Genomic DNA, 19419 nt, shown 5'->3' on the forward strand with positions numbered 1-19419 from the left:
CAAGAAGGAAAAAGATTCAAAGATGCTGACAACTTGTTAAGCCTCACGAGTCTTGCGGCGGATGGGATTATTCGAGCCAGGCTTGTGAGGGAACAGTGTCCTCACAGTAATTCTTTTTTTTTTTTTAAAAAAAAAAGCTTCAGGATCTAAACCCAAAGCTGGCCAAGGCGCTCTGGCTCGTGCGCTGTGAACGGGAGCCAGCTCGTTACCAGTTGCTGTTGCTTTTCTTCTCGTCTCACTGTACGGGGGATGTTGAGCTCGGGTGCAGTTTGCTGACAGCCCCCAGTTGCAAAAGGAGCTGCAAAAACAGGAGGGGATCCTCAAAAGCTGGGGGGTTGTTTCCTCATGGCAGTCTGGGAGGGGGAAGCTGTTGGGTAGGGAGGTGTCTCAGCGGGAGAGGGTCCCCTAAAAGAAGCAGGAGTAGGAGCTGGGGAGGAATTGGGGTCTGTTGGGGTGAGCGGAGAGGGTCCGCCCCACTGCCATGCCTTTAAAACAGCTTCAGGGCTGCTCAGCATCGAAATCTTGCACCAAACAGATTTTGGGGATGTTCTGCAAGCAAGGCAACGAGGCAAACCCAGACTCAGAGGTAAAATCTCTCCGGTTTGGGGTCCGAGCTCTGCCCTGCTGCGCTCCCTTGGCTGAGCCCCTCATCGCTCACGAGCAGGGAAAGCCCCGGGCAGCGAGGCTGCTGCTTTGCTGCTCTCCTGCCCACCACAAACCTTACCTTGGGTTTTATACGGCTGCTGGGAGCAGGAGGGGAGCTGCCACCCCGCCGGGGCTCGCGTGTTGGTAAGAAACGAGCACCAAAAACCCCCGACATTCCTGAGCCAACCGTCCGCCTCTGGGCTCTCTCAAAAAAACTCCCTTTTGCTTCAGCTGCGTTTCCAGCTTGGCAAACAGCACCGCGTTCACTGAGCTGAATTTCCACCCAGTCACACCACTAGGAAGGAAGGAAACAGAACCAAAAAATAATAATAATAATAAAATAAAAAAAAAAAAAGCTGGGATTTTTTTTTTGTTTGCTTAAAAAATACCTTCAATAAAAAGAACCAGGGCTTCTTTTCTTTTTTTTTCTTTTCTTTTTTTCTTTTTCTTTTTTTTTGAAAAGGGAGGGGATGAACGTGGAGCCCTGGGGTGTTGGATGGGGCTGGCAGAGGGGGCAGCTCCGGGACACCCCCTCCCCGCTCTCCGAGTGCATCTTTGGGGCCAAATCCCTACCGCTGGGATCCTTCTGGAGGCTGAGCCCCTCGGGCTGCCTCCCTCTGCCCCCCCCGGAGCAGCTCTCCCCCAGCAGGACGTGGGATTTTTGTCCTCTCCTGTCCCCTTTTCCAGCCCCGTGATGTCCCCCGGACCTTTTTGGGGACGCAAAGGGGCTGCAGGACTGCTCCCCCCCCCCGTCAGACCCTTCAAACAGACGGAGCGAGGTAAACCTGACAAGTTTTTATATGTACACAGACGTCTGTCAAACCCCCCCTCCCGCCCCTCCAGACGAAACCCCCCGCCCTCCTGGTAAAAGCCAAGGAAAAAAAAAAAAAAAAAGCATTTAAAAATAAAAAGATTTAAAAAAAAAACACAACAAAAAAAAAAACAACAGACAATTGACCTTCCCTTCCCAACGCCCCCCCCCCCCCATAAAGAAAAACCCCAAAAAAACAGTCCCCAAACGGGTCTCAGGTGGGAAACGGGGATGTGCTGTGTCCCCGGGGGTGGCGGAGAGGGGATAAAGTGACCTCTTCAAAACGGGGGGCGAGGAGGGGCGCGGGGGGGACCCCCGGGTGCTCCCCAGCTCGCCGGGGCCGGGGCAGGGTTCAGTAGTACGGAGCCACCCCGGGGGAGGGGGGCTGCGGTGCCACGACCCCCCCCCACCATGGAGGATAATCCTAGAGGGTGGCCCTGGGGGGGGACCCAAAAACCGGCCTGAGGGTTCGTAGGTAAAAAGCTAAAAACTCAGGGTGGGGGGGGGGGGGGAAGATTCGGGAGGTTGGCGGGTCCCCAAACCCTCCCGGGGGTGCCGCGTGCCCCGCCGGTGTGTCCCCCACACCCCGTGGGTGGACACCCCCCCCGTGGGTGCCCCCTTTTAGGACTCGGAGGAGGAGCGGGAGACGCTCTGGAGCAGCGATTTGTATATGGCAGAGTTCAGGAAGCGAGGGTAGGAGTCTCTGTGCATGAGGGTGTAAATCTGCAGCTGCGCGTCGTCGAAGGTGTGCGAGGACGGCTCCTGCATCTTGCGGTTGATCACCTCCCGCACCCGCGAGTCCAGGCTCACCTGGGCACCACAGAGAGAAATTAGGGTTATAACTGGGGAAGCCCGGCACCGAAACCCCAAACCCGACACCCCGAGACCCAGCCCTGGGTGAAAACCTCGTGGGGCAGCGCCAAACGGTGGCCCCGTGGCGAGAATTTGGGGACCACCCCGGTGCCGTGCCGGCAGGACAGCTCCATCCCTGGTAAATTACTGGGGACGGGGTGTGAAATGGGCTCGCATGGGGCTGGTTTTGGGGTGGTGCTGTCCCCCCCCCGTCCCCTGGCTGGGTGCTGGGTTGTGGCTCGGGGTGTCCCCACCCGGGGCTGCTGCAGCATCTCCTCGGCCCGCTGGTGCCCTCGTGAGGCTCCGGCCCCGCAGCACAGCCCGGCTGAGCCATGGGCCAGCGCTGCGAGGAGCTTTGGGATTGGGATTGGGATTGGGATGGGGATTGGGGACGTTGCTGTGCACGAGCAGGGGGCAAAGCCTTCACCCTGTGCTGTCCCAGGGGTTTGGCACGATCCCTCCACACCCCTGCTCTCCTCCTGCTGAACCAGCGTCCCCAGCGCATCCCCGACACCCCAAACAGCCCCGCGGGTGCTTTTTCCCTAACAAAACCACCCCAAAAACCTCACTTTTACCCCGCACAACCCCTTCCCGAGCTCCGGAGGGGCCCTACCCCGTACCTCCTTGGGCGAGAGGATGGAGATGTAGTCCTCGTAGATCATCCTGGCCTTCTCGTCGATGGTGTGTTTGTTGCACTCGGTTTTGAGCTCCTCGCACGCCAGCCAGAAGAGCATGTTCTCCTCGCTGTACTCAGTCCTCAAGAACTCCCGGAAGACGTTGCGGCCCGCCGGGCTCTTCATCAGCTTGTCGAAGGACTGTGCCCAGCCCCGCACCTCCTCGGGCGTGGGTTTGGCGCTGCGGGGTCGCCGGGATTTGGGGGGAGGCAAAGGGAAAAGCATTACCGCTGGAGCGGGACGTGGGATGGGGCTGGAGGGCTGGGGATTCCCCACCCGTGGCTCCGTGCGCATCCCCTACAACAGGGGTGGTCCCAGGGGACCCCCAAAACACCCCAAATGCACCCCCTGTGTGCCTGCTGCTCAGGCTCCGCTCATTGCGGGGCTCCCAGAGCTCCCCAGAAGCACTATCGGGGTTTGTCCGGGCTCTGTTTGGCCAGGCTGGACCCCGGGCTTGGTTTAAGCTGAATTTCCCCAAATTAGACCCATTTTGCTGCTGGTTTTGCACTAAGACAGGAGGAAGCACAGTGCTGAGCTGCGCTGCTGGCAGGTCCGAGCCACTCGGGGAGAAACCAGGCCCAGAGCACAGCTACTCCATGCAAATCCACCTCGTTACAGCAAGGCAGGGGCAGTAATTACTGCTGGCTAATTAACACACCTGACCCCTGGGTGCTGCACCAGGTGCTGCGCAGAGCACCCACGGGTGGGCTGTGTGCGGGGGGGTCCATCCTGTGCCCGAGGGAGCAGGGGCTTGGTGCTGGCACCCCCGTCCTGACCCCCGTGGGTGCCACAGGAGGCTCGGCGCACGGCTCCCCGTGCTGTGCCGTGCCAAATTGTGCTGTGCCGTGCCAAACTGTGCCGTGCCATGCCCCCGGCGCTGCCCCTGCACTCACCACGCTTCACAGTTTGGGATGGTCTCCAGTTTGGTCTCCCGAGACGCCCTCCATGCTCGCTCCCGGTCCTCGTTCCTAACGGGGAGACGGAAAGGTAGAAACGGGCGGCAGGGGCCGGGGCTGCTGCCCCCACCCCGTCCCCGATAACTCCTGGATGAGAAATTTCCTCCCTGGGCACCCACACCCCGCACCCCCGGCTCGTCCCCGGGTGCAGCAGCGCCCTGCCCGCCCCCAGCACCCCGGCTCCCTTCTTGTGCAATTCCACCCCGGTCGTGCAATGGTTTCCTGAGCTCGGGGCACCGCTGAACTGGGGCTGAACCGGGGCAGGGCAGCAGCACCCGCAGAGATCAGCAGCCAGGTGCAGCCGGCGTGCACCACGCCACCAAAAAGTGGCTGCAGGACGCTGCGGGCAGGGTGCTGGGCTGGGTTATCGCCCTCTCCAGCTGCCAGCGGCTCCCGGTTTGTGCAGGAAGCGTGCAGCAGGGATAAATTTGGGAAGGCCACGGGCTGAACCCTGCACCCTCGGTGCGCCGGGGATGCCCCAACCCGCAGCCGGAGCGCACGCACGACGGAGACACCGGGGCACCGGCGTCCCCCCTGCGTCCCCAGCTCCTCGCCCCCAGGGTGCGAGAGGAAAGCGGCCTCCAGCCAACTTCCCCCCGCGAATTTCGGAGCCCGGCGCCAACCACAGAGCTTCCTGCTTGCGACACTGCCCCTCGGCGCTCGCACAACGTCGGCCCTGCAAACTTCTCCCCCCCCCTCGGCAGCGGGAGGGTGGGCGAAGCCGTCGCGCGGTGGCTGCGGCTGCGGGCACGTCCCTGCCCACGCTGTCCCCAAAGGGTTTGTCACCCGGCCCCGCTGAGCCCGGGGATGGCTCGTCCCGGTCCTCGCTTGCTTTCTGTGGGGTTTTTCTGTCCCGTCTCTTGCTCGTGAGCTCTCGCGGACACCGAGGAGGGAGGCAGAGGAGGTGGCACGCTGCCCGTGCCCGAGTGTCACCGAGCCTGGGGCTGGCAGCGAGGGGAGCTGGGAGCTGCTCCGGGGCCTCGCCGCGTTGGGAGGTGGAGGAAACGGAGCTGGCGAGGAGCTGGGGCCCCAAGGACACGGCAGAGGCTTGCAGGGCCGAGGTGTGGCAGTGCTGCCGAGGTTTGCAAAGCGCTGGGGTGTGCCGTGGGGGTGCACAGGGCTCAGCTCCAGGTCTGGATGCTCCTCTGGGCTTGATGCTGTCGGTGGCCACAAAGCCTGGAGCTGCTGAGGAGTCATCAGGGATCTCAGCGGGCTGACGCAGAGGATGGAGAAGAGCAGACGGGCTCCCCAAAATCCGGTCATCCAGCGAGAAAACGGAGCTGGGAATCCTCAGAGAGGAGGGGAGGCGCAGCCGATGGCGAGCAGCTGGTGGTGGCTTGGTTTCGGGCAGCACCGGGGCCCAGCTCTGCACAGCACCACGCACAGAGCTCCTGCTCCTGCCCGGAGCAGCCGGGTGCTCCAGGAGGGGGGGGCCAAGATTTGGGATGAAGCCGGAGGGCAGCGGGGCCCAACTCCTCGCTCTGCTGCCTCCTGCTTCCCACGCGCAGCCCGGCCGGGGACTTCCAGCCCCAGCAGCGCCCTTAATGCAGCGCAGGACGAGGGTTCCCGGTGCTGCTTTCCGCTCTAGATATTTTAAAAGCCTTGGCTGAAGGGAAGGAGCCGTGGTGCACCGAGGCTTGGCTGCACAGAGCGAGCTCCCCGGGCTCTGCACAGATTCCAGCAACGTGTGCACCCCTCCCCACAGCAGCCCTGCTGATTTCCCGGTCCCCTCCAGGTCCAAACACCCCCTACAAACCCCACACGCACAGAAACACCCCCGAGGTGAGGGAGGGGGGGACACACACGTACCACGAGCAACTGCAGCAGCAGCACCAGCAGAAGCAGCAGGCGTTGGGGCGGTGGTTGCTGGCGGGTTGCACCGTTGTCGGAGAAGTCTCATGCCGGGACATCGGAAGGGGTGTCTCTGCGGACGCGGGTCCTGCGTACTGGAGGGCACACGGAGAGGAGGGTGAGTGAGCTGCGGGCAGGACACCACCACCAGTTTTCCCCCCAAAAAAAAGCAGTTTTGGGGTCCGTGCTGTGGGTGCCACCGCCGGTACGAGCACGGAGCCGAACGCGGGACCCCAGCACCGTGATTTATTTTGGGGTCCCGCTCGCCATCATCCCCCCACCCGGCCCCGGTCTCTGTCTCACCTGCGTCCCAGCCTCATACACGGTGGACGTGGGGGGGTCGTGCTGCGGGGGCCCTTCTGCTGCTCGCCGCTCCTCCCAGGCTGCGGGTCGTGACCCGTGGCGCCGGCACGGCCCCGCTAGCGTCCCTGCAGCCTCCTGGATGGAGCCTGCGGGAAGCAAGACGGGGGGCACCGCGTTACCCCCGCGGCCAGCACCCATCCCCGCGGGGAGCAGCTCGGGCAGGGCTGCTCCATGCTGGGAAGGGCCCTTGGCAGGCTGCGGGTTGGGGCACGGCGGGCAGAAACGGGGCAAGAAAAGGAAGTGAAAAGGAAAGGAGGAGGGGAAAGCCAGGCAGCGGGTGCGCTCCACGCCACGCTGGGACCCCTCTGGTGCTTTGCTGGCAGGGTGATGGCTGAGCCCTGCCGGGCACCCATGGGTGCGGGGCTCCTGGGGGCTGCTCTGGGCTGGTCTCAGGCTCGATGTCCCCAAATTTTGGCTCTGCCCTGCTGTGTTTGGCTTACAGCAAGGGGATTGGGGGTGCTGAGCTCCGCACGCAGCAGCGGGGCCAGGCGGGGAGCGGGGCTGAGCCTCGCCCGCCCCCGGCCGTGCCCCGTGCCATGGCTGGGCCCCAGGGAGCCACATTTTGGGGATGGGGAAGTCAGAGCTGCTCTGCGGCATCATGTGAGTGGAAGGAACCAGGGGGGGAAGTTCTCTGAGCTCCCGGCACCAAACCAGACCCGAGGGGTGCCAAACACTGGCCGAGCCCGGAGCTCTCCATCACGGCTCACCCTGCTCGCCCACCCCACAGCCCTCGGCAGCCCTGTCCTGAAGCAGCCCCGACCCCATTACCCCTCATCCCATCCCCCTGGGTCCATATCCTGCCATGGGTCTGGGGTTTTGGGGCCAGGCTGAGCAGGGGGATGCTGGTGGCAGGAGCTCGGAGCCGTGCACCAAGGCTGCAAGGACTGGGGGCTGCGCTCGTCCCCTCCCCGGGCACGGCCACCCCATGGCAGAGCCTTCAGCGAGCTCCTGGCCCCGGCCCTTGGAACCCTCCCGCTGGCTCCCCTCGCTCCCACAGGAACTAAAAAGGAGCGAGGCTGTGTTTCTCTCCCAATTGTCCCTATTTATAGACCCGAGTGCTGGCAGGACGGCTGTGACCTTGTCACCCGGCTCGGCAGCGGGCTCCGCGCCCTCAGACAGCGCTGCTGTCAGGTGCATTTCAAAATCCTCCTTTTTTTTTCATGTTTTTTCTTTTTTTTCTTTTTTTTTTTCCCCCCCTTGGCTTTGCTTCTCCCAGACCCACCCCTTTCACTCCCCCCAAGCCGCTCTCCCCCCTGCCCGCAGGCAGCAAAATCCCACAGCAAACCGGCAGCGACCGGGGCGCGAATTACAGCAAGGGGGCCGCGGGGACGGGGCAAACACGGGGGAAAAAACGGGTGCAGGGAACACCCTGATCCAGGCGGCCCCGGGGCAAAGAGCAGGAGGCCGTGGGGTGGCCGAGGGTTGGGAACAGAGGGACGGGGCCGCAGGGATGGGGCCACCGGGGCCGGCGGATCAGGAAGCGGGGCCGCGCGGTGCCGGAGGGGAGGCGCGGGTGCGCACGAGGCTGCGAAAAGAGGAAGGCGGCCGAAAAGGGGACGTTTCCCAAGCAGAGGCAAGAGACGCCCCGACAGCCACCCTCGTCCCCACCCAGGCAGCTCCCCGAGCTCCCCGGGGGCTTCGCCCGGTGCCGCCCCGCAGCTCTCCCCATCCCAACGCAGAGCGCACCAACAGCGGGGCCGTGGCCGTGCCACCCCGGTGCTTTTCACAGCTCCAAGCCCCCTTTTTTGGCTGCGCACGACGGAAGCTGCCCCAAAATCGCTTTGGAAGGGAAATGTCCCCTTCCCCAGGCCGGCTGCCTCCTTATTGGGGCCGCCGTGGTGTCGGCTCTGCCCCCAGGCACCATGTGGCACTGCTGGCCCTGGCCTAAGGCACCAAAATCGCCCCGCTCCGGCTGCAAGAGGCCCCACGCACCCCGACACCGCGCAGCAAAGCCACGGCGAGCGCTGACCCAAGCGCTGGGGGTGATGTCCCCGCACGCACCCCGTGCTCCCCGAGCTGGGCACGGTGCCTGGAGCCACCGTGGCAGCGCCGGGGCATCCTCCTCATCCTCCTCTTCCTCCTCCTCCGGCCACAAAGCGGGGCGCAACCGAGCGCTGCGCCCCGCGCCCGCCCCGGCCCCGCCTCGCCGAGCCCCCCTGCACCCACCCGGCCCCCGTTGGGACGTCCCAGGGGCAGCCCCAACGTCCCCAAAGGGGCCACCACCGCGGCGCATCCGTCCCTACCTGCGCTCCGGCCATCGCCACGCCGCCGCCGGCACCCGGCTGGGCTCGGCCCGGCAGCCTCAGCGGCGGGAGCGCGGCATCGCCCGGCTCGGCGGGCAGGGAGACGGGAGAGAAAAGAAGAAAGTAAGAGAAAAGAAAAGAAGCCGAACACATCCTCTCACAGGAAAGGGAGTGGTAAGGGAAGTGGCAAACTCAAACGAAGAGTTCAGACCTTTTTTGGGAAAGCCCCGCCAAGGCCCGGCTGCTCTCCCCGCCGCTGCTCCGTGCCGGCCAAGAGCCGAGGGCGCCCGCTCGGGTGGCACGGGAGGGCAGTGCCACGGGCACCGGGCAGCCCGGGGGTTACGGGGAGCCCGGTTGGTGGCGGCAGGGCCGTGCTTTCTTCCTGCTTCCTCCCCTCGGCTGCCTCCTGTCGATGCTGTAAGCGTGAGAGCAGCGTGGGGACGGGGCTGTCCCGGCGGTGCCGGGTGCCCACCGCGGTGCCGGGCGTTTTGGGCATGGGGACAGGACCAGGGTGTGCCGGTGCTGGAGCAACCCCACAGCCGAGGAAAGAGCCACCACGAGGATCCGAGTGATCCCAAGTGATGCAAGGATGCGTCCCGAGCACTTCGAAGAGCCCTGAAGAGCTCACGGTTTCCACCGTGCCGTGCCCCAGGATTTTTCGGGTCTCCGGAGCCTCCCAGGGCTCTGCCCGCGGGGCGAGGAATTTGGCAGCGGGCGAGCGGGGCCGGTGACTCCGGGCGGGCTGAGTCAGAGCCCTCCCTGCACGGTGCCTTCCAGCAGCATCTGTGCGAAAGAGGGATGCGCCAGCCCGCTTGACATGCAGAGCGGAGCCGAACTCCCTCGGCCAAGAGTGACTCACAAACAAAGTTGTTTGTTTTTTTTTTTTTTTTTTTTTTCTGAAGAGAAAAAAAAAAAAAAAAAACAAAACCAACAACAACACGAGAGAGAAAAATCAGACGCGCGACCTCAGCTTCCTTGATTGAATTTGCCCTCGGCAGCGCTGTGGGTGGAGGGGGCTCCACCCCTGGCCTCGGGTGCAGACGCCGGGCACGGCCCCGCTCCTGCCACCAGAGCCAAGGGGCTGTGGTGACGGCACCGTGGCCACCCCGCGGCAGCTCCGAGCCCCGGCCGCAGCACGTGCCCGTTATCAGCCCGGCCCTGTGCCCTTTTTGCTACCTCGCCTTCCCCAGAGGATGCAGGCTGTTATCTCCCGTGCCGTGCACCCCAGCACCCAAAAACAAGGGCTGAGTGCGCACCGCAGCGGGGGGGGGAGCCCCCTGCAAAGTCCCCCCCACGTTTTAGCGGCTCCTTTTCCTGCACCTTGGCCCCACGGAGGGGATGCTGTGGGGCCGGGACTCCCACTGGGCACCTGCATTTCCCGGTGCACCCAGCCCGGCTGGGGCTTCACCACCCGGCCTCATCCTGCCTCTCCGTGCAGCAGCCGAGCGGCGTCGCTCTCCTGGGGGCTTTTGGGGCTCTTTTGGGATGTTTTGTTTCTCCAGGCACCCGAAACTCGTTTATTTTCCCTGGGGTTTCCCTTTGCCAGCTCCCAGCCCCGCGTGGGAGCCCCCAGCACCCCCAGCTCGCTGGGCACCGCGGGAGTTTTTGTTTTCCACCACGGGCGTTGGCTTTCTGCCACAGGAGGGAGCATCCCCTCGTATTTTAGGGGTCAAAAACAGAAGGCCAAGCCGGGCCCACAGCCACACGAGCTCTGCTGCCTCTCCGTGCCCCAGCAGGGCTGCAAAAACACCCGGAGCTCGTGTCCCCCACTGCCACCCGTGGAACTGTCCCCACGGGACGCTGCGGGGACACTGCAGGGCGCACAACCTCAGCACCTCCGACCTCTGCCAAACTTGCCAAATTGGGCTAGAATTGGCCCCCGTGGGCAGCCCCAGCGGGTGGCAGCAGGGCCGGGACCCCCGGGACCCCCTCACCCCATGGGCACACGGCGCCGCCGAGCCCCGCAGCTGCCTCCCACCCCCGCTGCCTGCCCCAGCCACCTGCCGGCGCACAGGAAGTTTTAGGAGCTATTCTTAGACACTGCTTTTTTGTTGTTTTTTCTTTTTTTGTTTTTTTCTTTTTTTTTTTTTTCCCTTCAACAATTAGAAAAGGCCTTAAAAAGGCTGGGCTCGAGCCCCCCCCCCCCTCACCATCCTGGTGCCCTGTGGGCAAGGCTGACCCCGGGGTGCTACCAGGAGGTGCCAGCGCCTCCTGCAACCACAACCGGGCACCGGCCGGATCCGGGGACCCCCTTTGGCCCCGTGGGGATGAGGGCGGAGGTGATGCTCCCACATCTGCACCTCCACCCCGCCCTGCCCGCTGCTGGCTCCCCGAGCACCCGCAGAGGCACCCGCGCACGTGGCGGAGGCGGCGGCGAGCGGATGCCTCCGGGGGAGCCCGGCTGTGATTTTTTCTGCCACCCGCTACGGCAGGGGGAGAGGCAGGGCCTGCCGACAGGAAGGAGGAGATGCTGCACGCGGCGTTTGGTTCGTCCCGGCACCTCCCTCGTCTTTAGCACCGGCTCTTTCTGCAGCGAGCATCCTCCGAGCCCAAAGCCGCCGCTATTCTCCCCAAAACAACCCCAGCCGACACGCCCCGAGGGGACCCTTGCAGCCGGCGGCCTTCCCCTCCAGGCCCCGGCTCCTGCACAGAAAGGTGGTTAATTATTCCGCGGCGTAAAAATAGCACAATCAGCCGGGGGATTTAATAAGGCAAGCCCTGGCAATTCCGCTTCTATTAGGAGAGGCACCGCGGCGGGGTTAAGGCCGGCTCCCATTAAGCGCTCGGGAATGATCCATGCCAGAGGAGAAAGGTCCCAAAAATCAATACCAAGCAGGGGCCAAAACGCACGGACCGAGCCCAGAGGCTGAGAGGAAAGGGAAGGAGGGAAGGGAGGGAAGAAGCCTCGGTGTGGCCGCAGCTCCAGCCCCGTTTTGCAGCGGGAGGTGGCAGGACTGGTCGGGCACCTCGAGCAGGCAGAGCCGGGCTGGCAGCACCCGGTGCCACAGCGTCCCCGGCCCCTGCACCGTGCACCGAAACGCCTCCATCGGAGGGATCCAGCTGTGGGTAACCCCCCCTGGGAGAGGAGAGCACGGCGAGGATCTGATCCTGCCTGGTTTTGTCCTGCAGGAGCTCAGGTGAGGTGTGGAGGGGACGCCGCCCGACCCCATCCACACGCAGGTGGGAGCGCTGGCACGGCTCCCCCCGGGATTCGGAGTCATTTTGGGGTTTGGGGAGTCCAGCAGAAGCAAGGAGGAGATGAGGAGGAATTGGCCTTTCCGAGGAAATGAGGAACTAAAGGAGAATAAACCCGGGAGCGAGGTGAAAGGATGGGGAAAACCCCTGCGTGCCGGGGAGCGTTGGATCAAAGGGCTCGCTTACCGCGGCTCCGCGCGCTCACCGATGGGCAACGTCCCCCCCAGCCCCGGGATGAGATGGGTGACGTCCCCCCCAGCCCCAGGATGAGACCAAAACCCCGATGGGATCCTGACAGCCTCATCCGGGGACCCACACCCGGTGGTTTGGGCTCCTGAGCTGGCACGGGCAGGAGGTGGCTCCGGACACACCGAGGACGCGTCCGGCCCCGCTCCCATTGATGTGGTCAGGGCAGGGCAGAGCCCAGCGGCCGCTCGCCTGGCACAGGGACCGGCCAGGGCCACGCCAGCCCCGTGGCCGGGGGCTCAGGGAAACACCTCCCAAATGCTGCACACGAGAGGTGTCAGCTCAGTTCGGCTGCTAGAACCCAGCAGGCCTCTGCCCTGCAGGCTCCTGCCAGCCCCTCTGCTCCCCTCCATCCACGGGACACCCCCCAGGAGAGCGTCCTGCGGGCTGACACCACAGGCAGGGGAGATTTTGGTGACCTGGCTCCTTGTCCCAGCTCCGGAGCACCCCAGGGGACAGAGGTGACCCCCACACAGCGGTGATGCTCAGCCCTGTCCCTGCCGAGCACCGGGGAGCTCAGCGAGCGGCTCTCCTCCTCCATCTGTCTGCAGCCCCGGGGGTTATTTAAAAACCCAAACCAAAGGGGAAGAAAGGCGGCGGGGTTCGGCTCGGCCATCCCCGGGGAGGAGCTGGCAGCGGCGGAGGAAGGAAGCGCTGTCACCCTGTGCCACGGGGACAGCCCACGGCCGCTGCTTTCCACGCAGGCACCGCCGGCACCGGGGCAACCTGGGCATGGTGAGGGGTGGCCCTCGCTGGGGACCTCAGCGAGTCCCCTGGTGTGACAGGCCACCCTGGTCCTTTTTTGGAGCCCTAGAGGCGAGGGAGGCCCAGGGGATGCTGCCTGCCACCGCTGTCACGGCAATACCCAGCACCAAATCCCTTCTACAAGCTCTCTCCTCGTGGAGAAAGCCACGCCGGGCTCACGAGTGGTGTCTTTCCTCGTTTCTTCTTTGTTTTCCAAGGCTGGCACGAAGCTCTCCCTTCCTTTTCCGGGGTTGCTGCCCGCTAATGCCGATCTGGGGCTGTTTGCTCTTCTCCTGCCCTTTGCACTGACGCGCTGCTCGGGCATTCCTCCTCCCGCTCGAGGAAACTCCCCAAGCCCCCATCGGCTTCAGGAGGGGGGAGCCATGGGAAAAAAACTCAAACCCTCAGCCCCAGACAGCTTTGCCAGCTCCCCCAGTCCCCTCTTTATAGGGCCAGCAGCAAATTTGGCTCGGGGGGGAGGGCTCCTGCGCCCGTCCCGCCGGCCGCAGCCTCCCCTGCCTTGTGCCTGGGCGAGTGCTGACAAGCGAGGTGGGAGCGTGGAAAAGCCTCGTCCCCAGAGCGAGCAGATCCTGAGCGAGGAGCCCTCAGCAGGCCAGCCGAGAGCAGGCCAGGCTGCTTCCAAGGGTGGTTAGAGAACTGGAAGGGCCGCTTGTGCCGAAAACGCTCCCATGCGCTTCCCCGCCGCCAGGAAACCCCCTTTTTTCCATGCCCGAGATGAATATTCAAGCCGAACCCCGAAGGACTTTGTAGTTCTCCTGGCTGCTGCTGCTGCTCCACCCTCCCCGGGGTTGTGGCCCTGCTCCTGCAGGAGGCTGTGCGGGATGGGGGGAAAGCAGAGCGACCCCTGCCTCGATGCTGAGCTCCACGGTGCTGTGCACCCGGCGGAGCCGACACCGTGGGCTCTCCCCTCCCCGTGTGCCTCTGCACCTGGGTCCAGTTGGAGCCTGGCTTTTGTTTTTCTCTGTGTTTTTACCCCAAAGCAAACCCCTGCTGGGTCCCCGGGTGCCACACAGCACCCAAGGCACGGGCACGCTCGCCCCCAGCACGCACGCACAGCTGGATTGGAGGCATCCGATCCCTACAGGAGGTCGTGGGTGTCCCAAAAAGGCACGGAGAGCAGCCCCGGCCCTGTAGGATGCCACGAACAGGCTCGCTGCAACAGCTAAAAAGCATGGGGGTCCCCAACGCTGCCCGGGCCCGGCTTGCAGTGAAGGATAACGGAAGAAAACAGGGAAATTAAAACTGCTCGGGTGTCCCCGGATGATGGGGGGGGGAGCGGGAGGGACTGCAGCATGGGGTGGCACGTGGTGAAGTAAACGGGGAAATAAATGGCCTGGGCAAGCCCAGCTGTGATGGAAATGAGCTGGAAGAGGCTCACGTAGAGCTCAGCGGCTGGGGCACGGGGCGAGATGCTCGTGGGGCTGACGCCGTGCGCTGAGCCTGGCGGAGCAGAGGGTGGTGATGTCCCCACGGAGCTGCCGGCGGGCTCAGCACCTTCCCCTCTTGCACCACACAAGGTTTTGTCGCCGTTCCCCCATCCTCTGCTCCCCACACGGCCGAAAATCATTGCTGGAACAAGTTGGAGGGCAAAAAACACCCGGTGGCAACATCCAATCTCCTTTCTTCCCCCGAATTAAGAAGTGGCGATTAAATAACGCCCATAAACAACCGGCTTTAGATCCTCCCCCCCACCCCTCCGAACAGCTTCTGTAATGGAAACGCAGAGAGATGTGCAGAGACGAACGAGGAACTGAGTAATAGGAAGTCTCGGCGAGGCCGCGGGCACGGGGTAACCCGGAAGCGTCTGCGATCCCGGGCCAAGCCCCAAGCGCTGCGCCCCGCGGCGATGCCTCCTCTGGCACGGCCCGTCCGTGGTGGCTGCTCTGTTTTTGGGGTGCTGACTCCTGGCTGGGGGGGTCGGTGAGAAAAACCAGCCCGAGGAGCAGCAGGAGTTGGTGGGGAAGGCAGGGTCCCCTCTGGATGGTTGGGGATAGGAGACAGAAGCGCGTGCGCGGCGATCCCACCTCTTCTGGAGCCGCCTTTCCAAAACGTTTTATCCAGAGGATAAAAGCTTGGAGGGAAGGAGGAAAAAGCCGTGGCAAACGCTGCCCGTTCCCTGCAGAGGTCGAGGAGCTTCTGGCCTGGATGGGCCAAAAGCACCAGCAAGTGCCAGGGGCACGGCGCTGCTCCGCCGCTCCGTACCTGGGGGGCTCCGGAGTGCACTGGGAGCGCGGCGCAACCCGTGCCCACACGGGCCCAGTTGAAACTCAAGATCCCGTAGCCCGAGCTGAGCCTAAAAGTGAGATTAGAACCAAAGAGAAGCAAAGACAGCAGAGGATGCACTTTGGGAGGTGGCAGGGACGTGCTGCTCCTGTACCGTGGGCAGCTCAGCATGAACTGCCCCGCCGAGGTATTTTTCTCCCTTGCTCTCTGCGGGTTTGAGTAGCATTATCAGATTATCTCCCTTCGGTTCCTTTTTTTTTGGTTGTTGTCCTTTAATAACAATATCAAAACGGGCGCACAGCCCCTGATTGAAATATATTCGAGTCGCTAAATTCCTGCTTCCCCACGATAATCTTATGAGGTGGAGTTTGTTTAATTGCCGAAGAGCACGACTGTATTTTGATTAGCGGCTTGAGTCATTTGTGGGGAAGGGCTGACGCGGAGGAGCTAAAATCCTTGTAGGGAAATCTGATGTGGCGCTCTCCCCTGGGAGACATTCTGAAATATGTGCCCACTGGGGCGACCCGTGTTCCCAACGAGCACGGTCTCCACCAGGACAGCCAACGCCACGGGCTCGGCGCATCCGGCGCGCCACGGGACGAGCGGGACGCATCCAGAGGGGAGCGAACTCCCCTCGCGGCGGGGGAAATCCCTCCCACTCACTTAACACTTTTTTTTTTTTTGTGTGTGTGTGTGTGTGTTTAGTTTCTTAAATAAGGCCGTGGATCCGTGCCAGAGCAGCCTCATGGCAGCGGCGGGGAGAGAGAGAGGGAGCTTCCCGGGTGTTGGGGGGGAACCTCTCCGCGCCCCACCTTGACCCTCTCCATCCCTCCTCGGCCACGGGGACGCGGTGCCAAGCGGCAGCACCCCGCTGCCACATCACACACGTGTTGGGGGCGACGGGGAGATGTCACATCCCCATGATGGGGACACGTCCTGGGCACCGCCGAGCCAGGTTCCCCCTTGCCCTGAGCTCCTGCGTGGTGCTGGGGGGACCCATGGTTGCCTTGACCTCAGCCAACCTCCCCGAGCCGTGGCCCCAGCCAGCGGGGTCGGGGCTCCCCGGTGCTGCTGCTGTCTGTGGTGGGGCTGTGGACCCCCCTTGGACCCCCCCTGCACCCCCCCTGCACCCCTTCTGCACCCCTCTGCATCAGGGAGCACGCAAGGACCCAGGCGCCCTGCCCAGGATGCTCCAACGCTGCCCGGGCGCACACCTGTGGGTGCAGGGAGGCCTCTAAATTTGGGGGGAAACCCAAGGCAAGCAAGCGCCCCCCCCTCCAAGGCTGGGCAAGCCCTGGTGCAGCCGGCCCTGCAGCTGGCTGGGGGCCCCCTCCTTCCTCTTCTATCCTCCTCTTCCTCCTCCTCCTCGCAGGGGCCCTGCCCTTCCCTGGGGGCGATGCAGAGGGAAGCCCCCCCTCCCCTTCCTCATTTTGCTCGGTCCCCACGGAGCATCCCGCTACGGACAGCAGCCCCCTCGGCCCCCCGGGAGTAGGGGGGGGGGCTTGGTGACAGCCGGACAGATGGACAGCAGGACAGCCGGACACACGGCCAGCAGGACGCACGGCCAGCAGCCCGAGCTCTCCATCAGCCCCAGCGCCCCGCCGTGCATGTGGCCGGGGCTTGGGAGGAGGAGGAGAAGGAGGAGGAGGAGGAGGAGGAGGAGGAGGAAGAGGAGGAGGAGAAGGGAGGATGCACGTTAAGGGGGGAGCGCGCACGGAGGGGTGGAGGGCAGGAAAAGCGGAGGGGTGGTGGTGGTGGGGGGGGGTCACCGATTTTTGGCACGCACCGCGCCAATACACGAGGGAGGGGAGCGCGGCGGGGCCCGTGCGCGCGCGTCCGTGCGCCCCCATCCTTTTTATTTTTTTTTTTTTCCAGCCCCCCCCTCCAAAAAAAAAACAACAAAAAACACACAAATACACCCCAAACCCAACCCGGGGGAGGAAGGGGGGGGGTACTCACGGGCCGGGCATCCGCGCTGCCACCGCCCAGCAGCGCCGTTCGCTGCCGCCGCTGCCCCGCTGCCCCCGGCCCCCGCCGCCGCTGCGCTGCCGCTGCCGCCGCCGCCGCCGCCGGGCTCGGCACCGGGGGGAGAGGGAGAGGCAGCGGGAGCGGAGCGGAGCCGAGCCGAGCCGAGGCACTGCGCACGCGTTTCCCGGCCCCTGCGATTGACTTCCTAAAGCAATTGCAGCTCCGGCACTTCCTCGCGTCAAAACACAGCCGCGCGGACACGCCGGGATGGAGAGGGCAGCGGGCAGAGGAACCAGGGGGTTGGGTTTTGCTCCTGAAAGGTGCTGGTGGGGGGGGTCCTGGGTGCGCAGCTGGTACAGGCAGCTTGTAGCCAGCTCCCTGCACCCAGCAGCCAGCTCCCAGTACGCACCAGTGCCGTGCAGCCGGACTGGTGTGCTGCACGAGCACTGGGATCCTGCAGCAGCACCGTGCACCCAGTACCCGGCGCCAGCACCCAGCACCACTCACCCGGTGCTGGGGTCCTGTGCCAGGACATGGTGCGGGGACCCCTCACCAGCACACTTGCACCAGCACCCGGCACCGTGATCCCCAAACTGGCACCCTGTTTGGCACCGTAATCCCCAAACTAGCACCCTATTCGGCACCGTAATCCCAAAACTGGCACCCTACCTGGCACCATAATCCCAAACTGGCACCCTACCCAGCACCATGATCCCAACACCAGCACCCACCACATTCACCCAGCACCCAGTGCTCTGCACCAGCACCCAGCATCTCGCACGCTGTACCCAGCGTTGCCCCAGCACCCTGCAATCTGCAGCAGCACCCAGTATTGGTGCCCAGCACCCAGTATTGGTGCCCAGCACCAGCTCCCTGCAGGCTGGACCCAGCATCATCCCCTGCCCCAGCACCCAGCCGGCCCCACACTCTGCCTCCCCATGGGGGCACAAGGAGGGAGGTGTCCCTTCCGCACTCTTTCCCCCAAATGCATGGGGATGGGAAGGTGCTGGAGGTCCCCCCACCTCTGTGGGGTCCTGTGGGGTCCCCGTAAACAGGGCTGCTGGAAGCAGAGCTGCCCCAGAGGCTGCTTCCCTGGCTGAGTCCCTGCCAAGGAGCGGCTTTCCCTAAATCAGTGGTTTCTCTGCTTTTTTTTTTCTTCTATTTTTTTTAAGGGGGATTATGCATCGCTAAAAATAAAGTGTGATAAAACTTTGGGAGAGAAAAGAAGCATAAAAATTTCATGATCGTGCCAGCCAGGGAAATTATCCCACTTTATTATTTAAAACCTCATTAAAACCCATTTCCCTGGGAGAGACAATGATCAAACCACCGTCTATTTCAATCCCTGAGACGTGCACTCTGCTACGTGGGGAAAGCGTTTAAAATAGGCCTTTACATCTGACTGCCGAGCTGAAAACCCCAATCCCGACCCCTTCCCATGCGAGCAGCATCTCGGAGCCGAGACCCCTGCCCCTGTGCAGGCGGGTTGCGTGATCCCACTGTATCTTCTGCCATTTCAGCATTCTCTTTGGATTTTCCTGTTTTTACCCCTCCAGCACACTCGCTACAAAGCGTTTGCTCAGGGCGGACCTGGGCACGGGCCCTTCCAGTTGTAACTTTCCCAAATCTTTGTTCCGAGCAGCTCCAGAGCCGGGTGGCTGCTCCCTCGTGCTGTGTGGGGCTGCCAGCTCCCGGCTTTGCTTCAGCGGTTCATTTAGCTGGGAGCTTGCAAGCGCCTGTAAAGCCTCCCACGTCTCCAGGAACTGCTTTAGAGTGTGTGTTTGGGATTTTTAGAAATCCCCGTGCATATTTGGGCTTGCAGATCTTTGTGATTCTTGGGCCAGATGTGTCCCTTTTGGTGACAAAGCCAGGTCACCTCGTGGAAATGTGAACGGGGAGAAGATGTGGGGAGCTCCCAAATCACCAGCGAAGTGGCCTGGTCAATGAATAGCCCACAGCGCCAGACACCTCCTCTTTAAACACACCCAGGGCAGGGGAAATGCATCTTTTCCAGCAATTGCCAAAAGCTCCAGCAAACAACCAGGATCCCTCCTTGGATTCTGGTCCGAGTTTCTTCCCCCAGGGCTGAGAAGTGGGGATGGGAGCAGGGGAAGGCCACCACCATCCCGGGGAAGGCTGCCCTGAGAGGTTTTGGATGCCCCATCCCTTGAGGCATTCAAGCCCAGGCTGGATGAAGCCCAGATCAACCTGATGTAGCGGGTGGCATCCCTTTTACAACAAGGGTTCGGAACTGGGAGACCTTTATGTCCCCCTCCAACCCAGCCAGCCCACGATGAGCTCCACCAGGGCCTGCCTCCAGCCCTTCCCGGTGCCAGCTCCCGGTACAGCCCCGGGGGGCTCCGCTGCGTTCCCCTGCCGTGCCTCAGCCCCGAGCAATGCCCCCAAACCCCGCAGATTTATTTTATTTTTCCCTTCTCCGAGGCTCCCCGGGGCCGCTGCAGTAGCGGGGCCCGCCCGCAGGTGCCGCCCGACTCCGCCGGGAGCGGCTCTGAGGGGCGGCGAGGCCCGGGCCTGGGCCCTCGGTGGCGGCCGGGCTGGGGCTGAGGTGTCCCGGTATGGGGCTGAGGTGTCCCGGTGTGGGGCTGTGGTGTCCCAGCATGGGGCTG

General features: G+C 63.5%; 1 protein-coding gene across 3 annotated transcripts; it reads right to left on the reverse strand.

The window, feature by feature from the left end:
- Positions 1-1469: 1469 nt before the first annotated feature.
- Positions 1470-16963, reverse strand: RGS19 (regulator of G protein signaling 19). 3 transcript variants are annotated; one of them, XM_082773052.1, is made up of 6 exons: positions 16784-16963; positions 6093-6238; positions 5748-5884; positions 3876-3950; positions 2929-3163; positions 1470-2266 (listed from the first exon to the last, which is right to left on the reverse strand). In XM_082773052.1, the coding sequence occupies exons 3-6, from the start codon at positions 5846-5848 to the stop codon at positions 2078-2080; spliced, it is 600 nt and encodes a 199-aa protein (XP_082629178.1). In that variant the 5' UTR covers positions 5849-5884; positions 6093-6238; positions 16784-16963; the 3' UTR covers positions 1470-2077. The 3 variants fall into 3 exon arrangements, with proteins under 3 accessions (XP_082629178.1, XP_082629177.1, XP_082629179.1); XM_082773051.1 differs by lacking the exon at positions 16784-16963 and adding an exon at positions 8607-8763; XM_082773053.1 differs by lacking the exon at positions 16784-16963 and adding an exon at positions 8396-8523.
- Positions 16964-19419: the final 2456 nt, after the last annotated feature.

The sequence above is a fragment of the Aythya marila genome (genome assembly GCF_965140915.1).
Source record: "Aythya marila genome assembly, chromosome: 16".
NCBI classification, from domain to species: Eukaryota; Metazoa; Chordata; class Aves; order Anseriformes; family Anatidae; genus Aythya; species Aythya marila.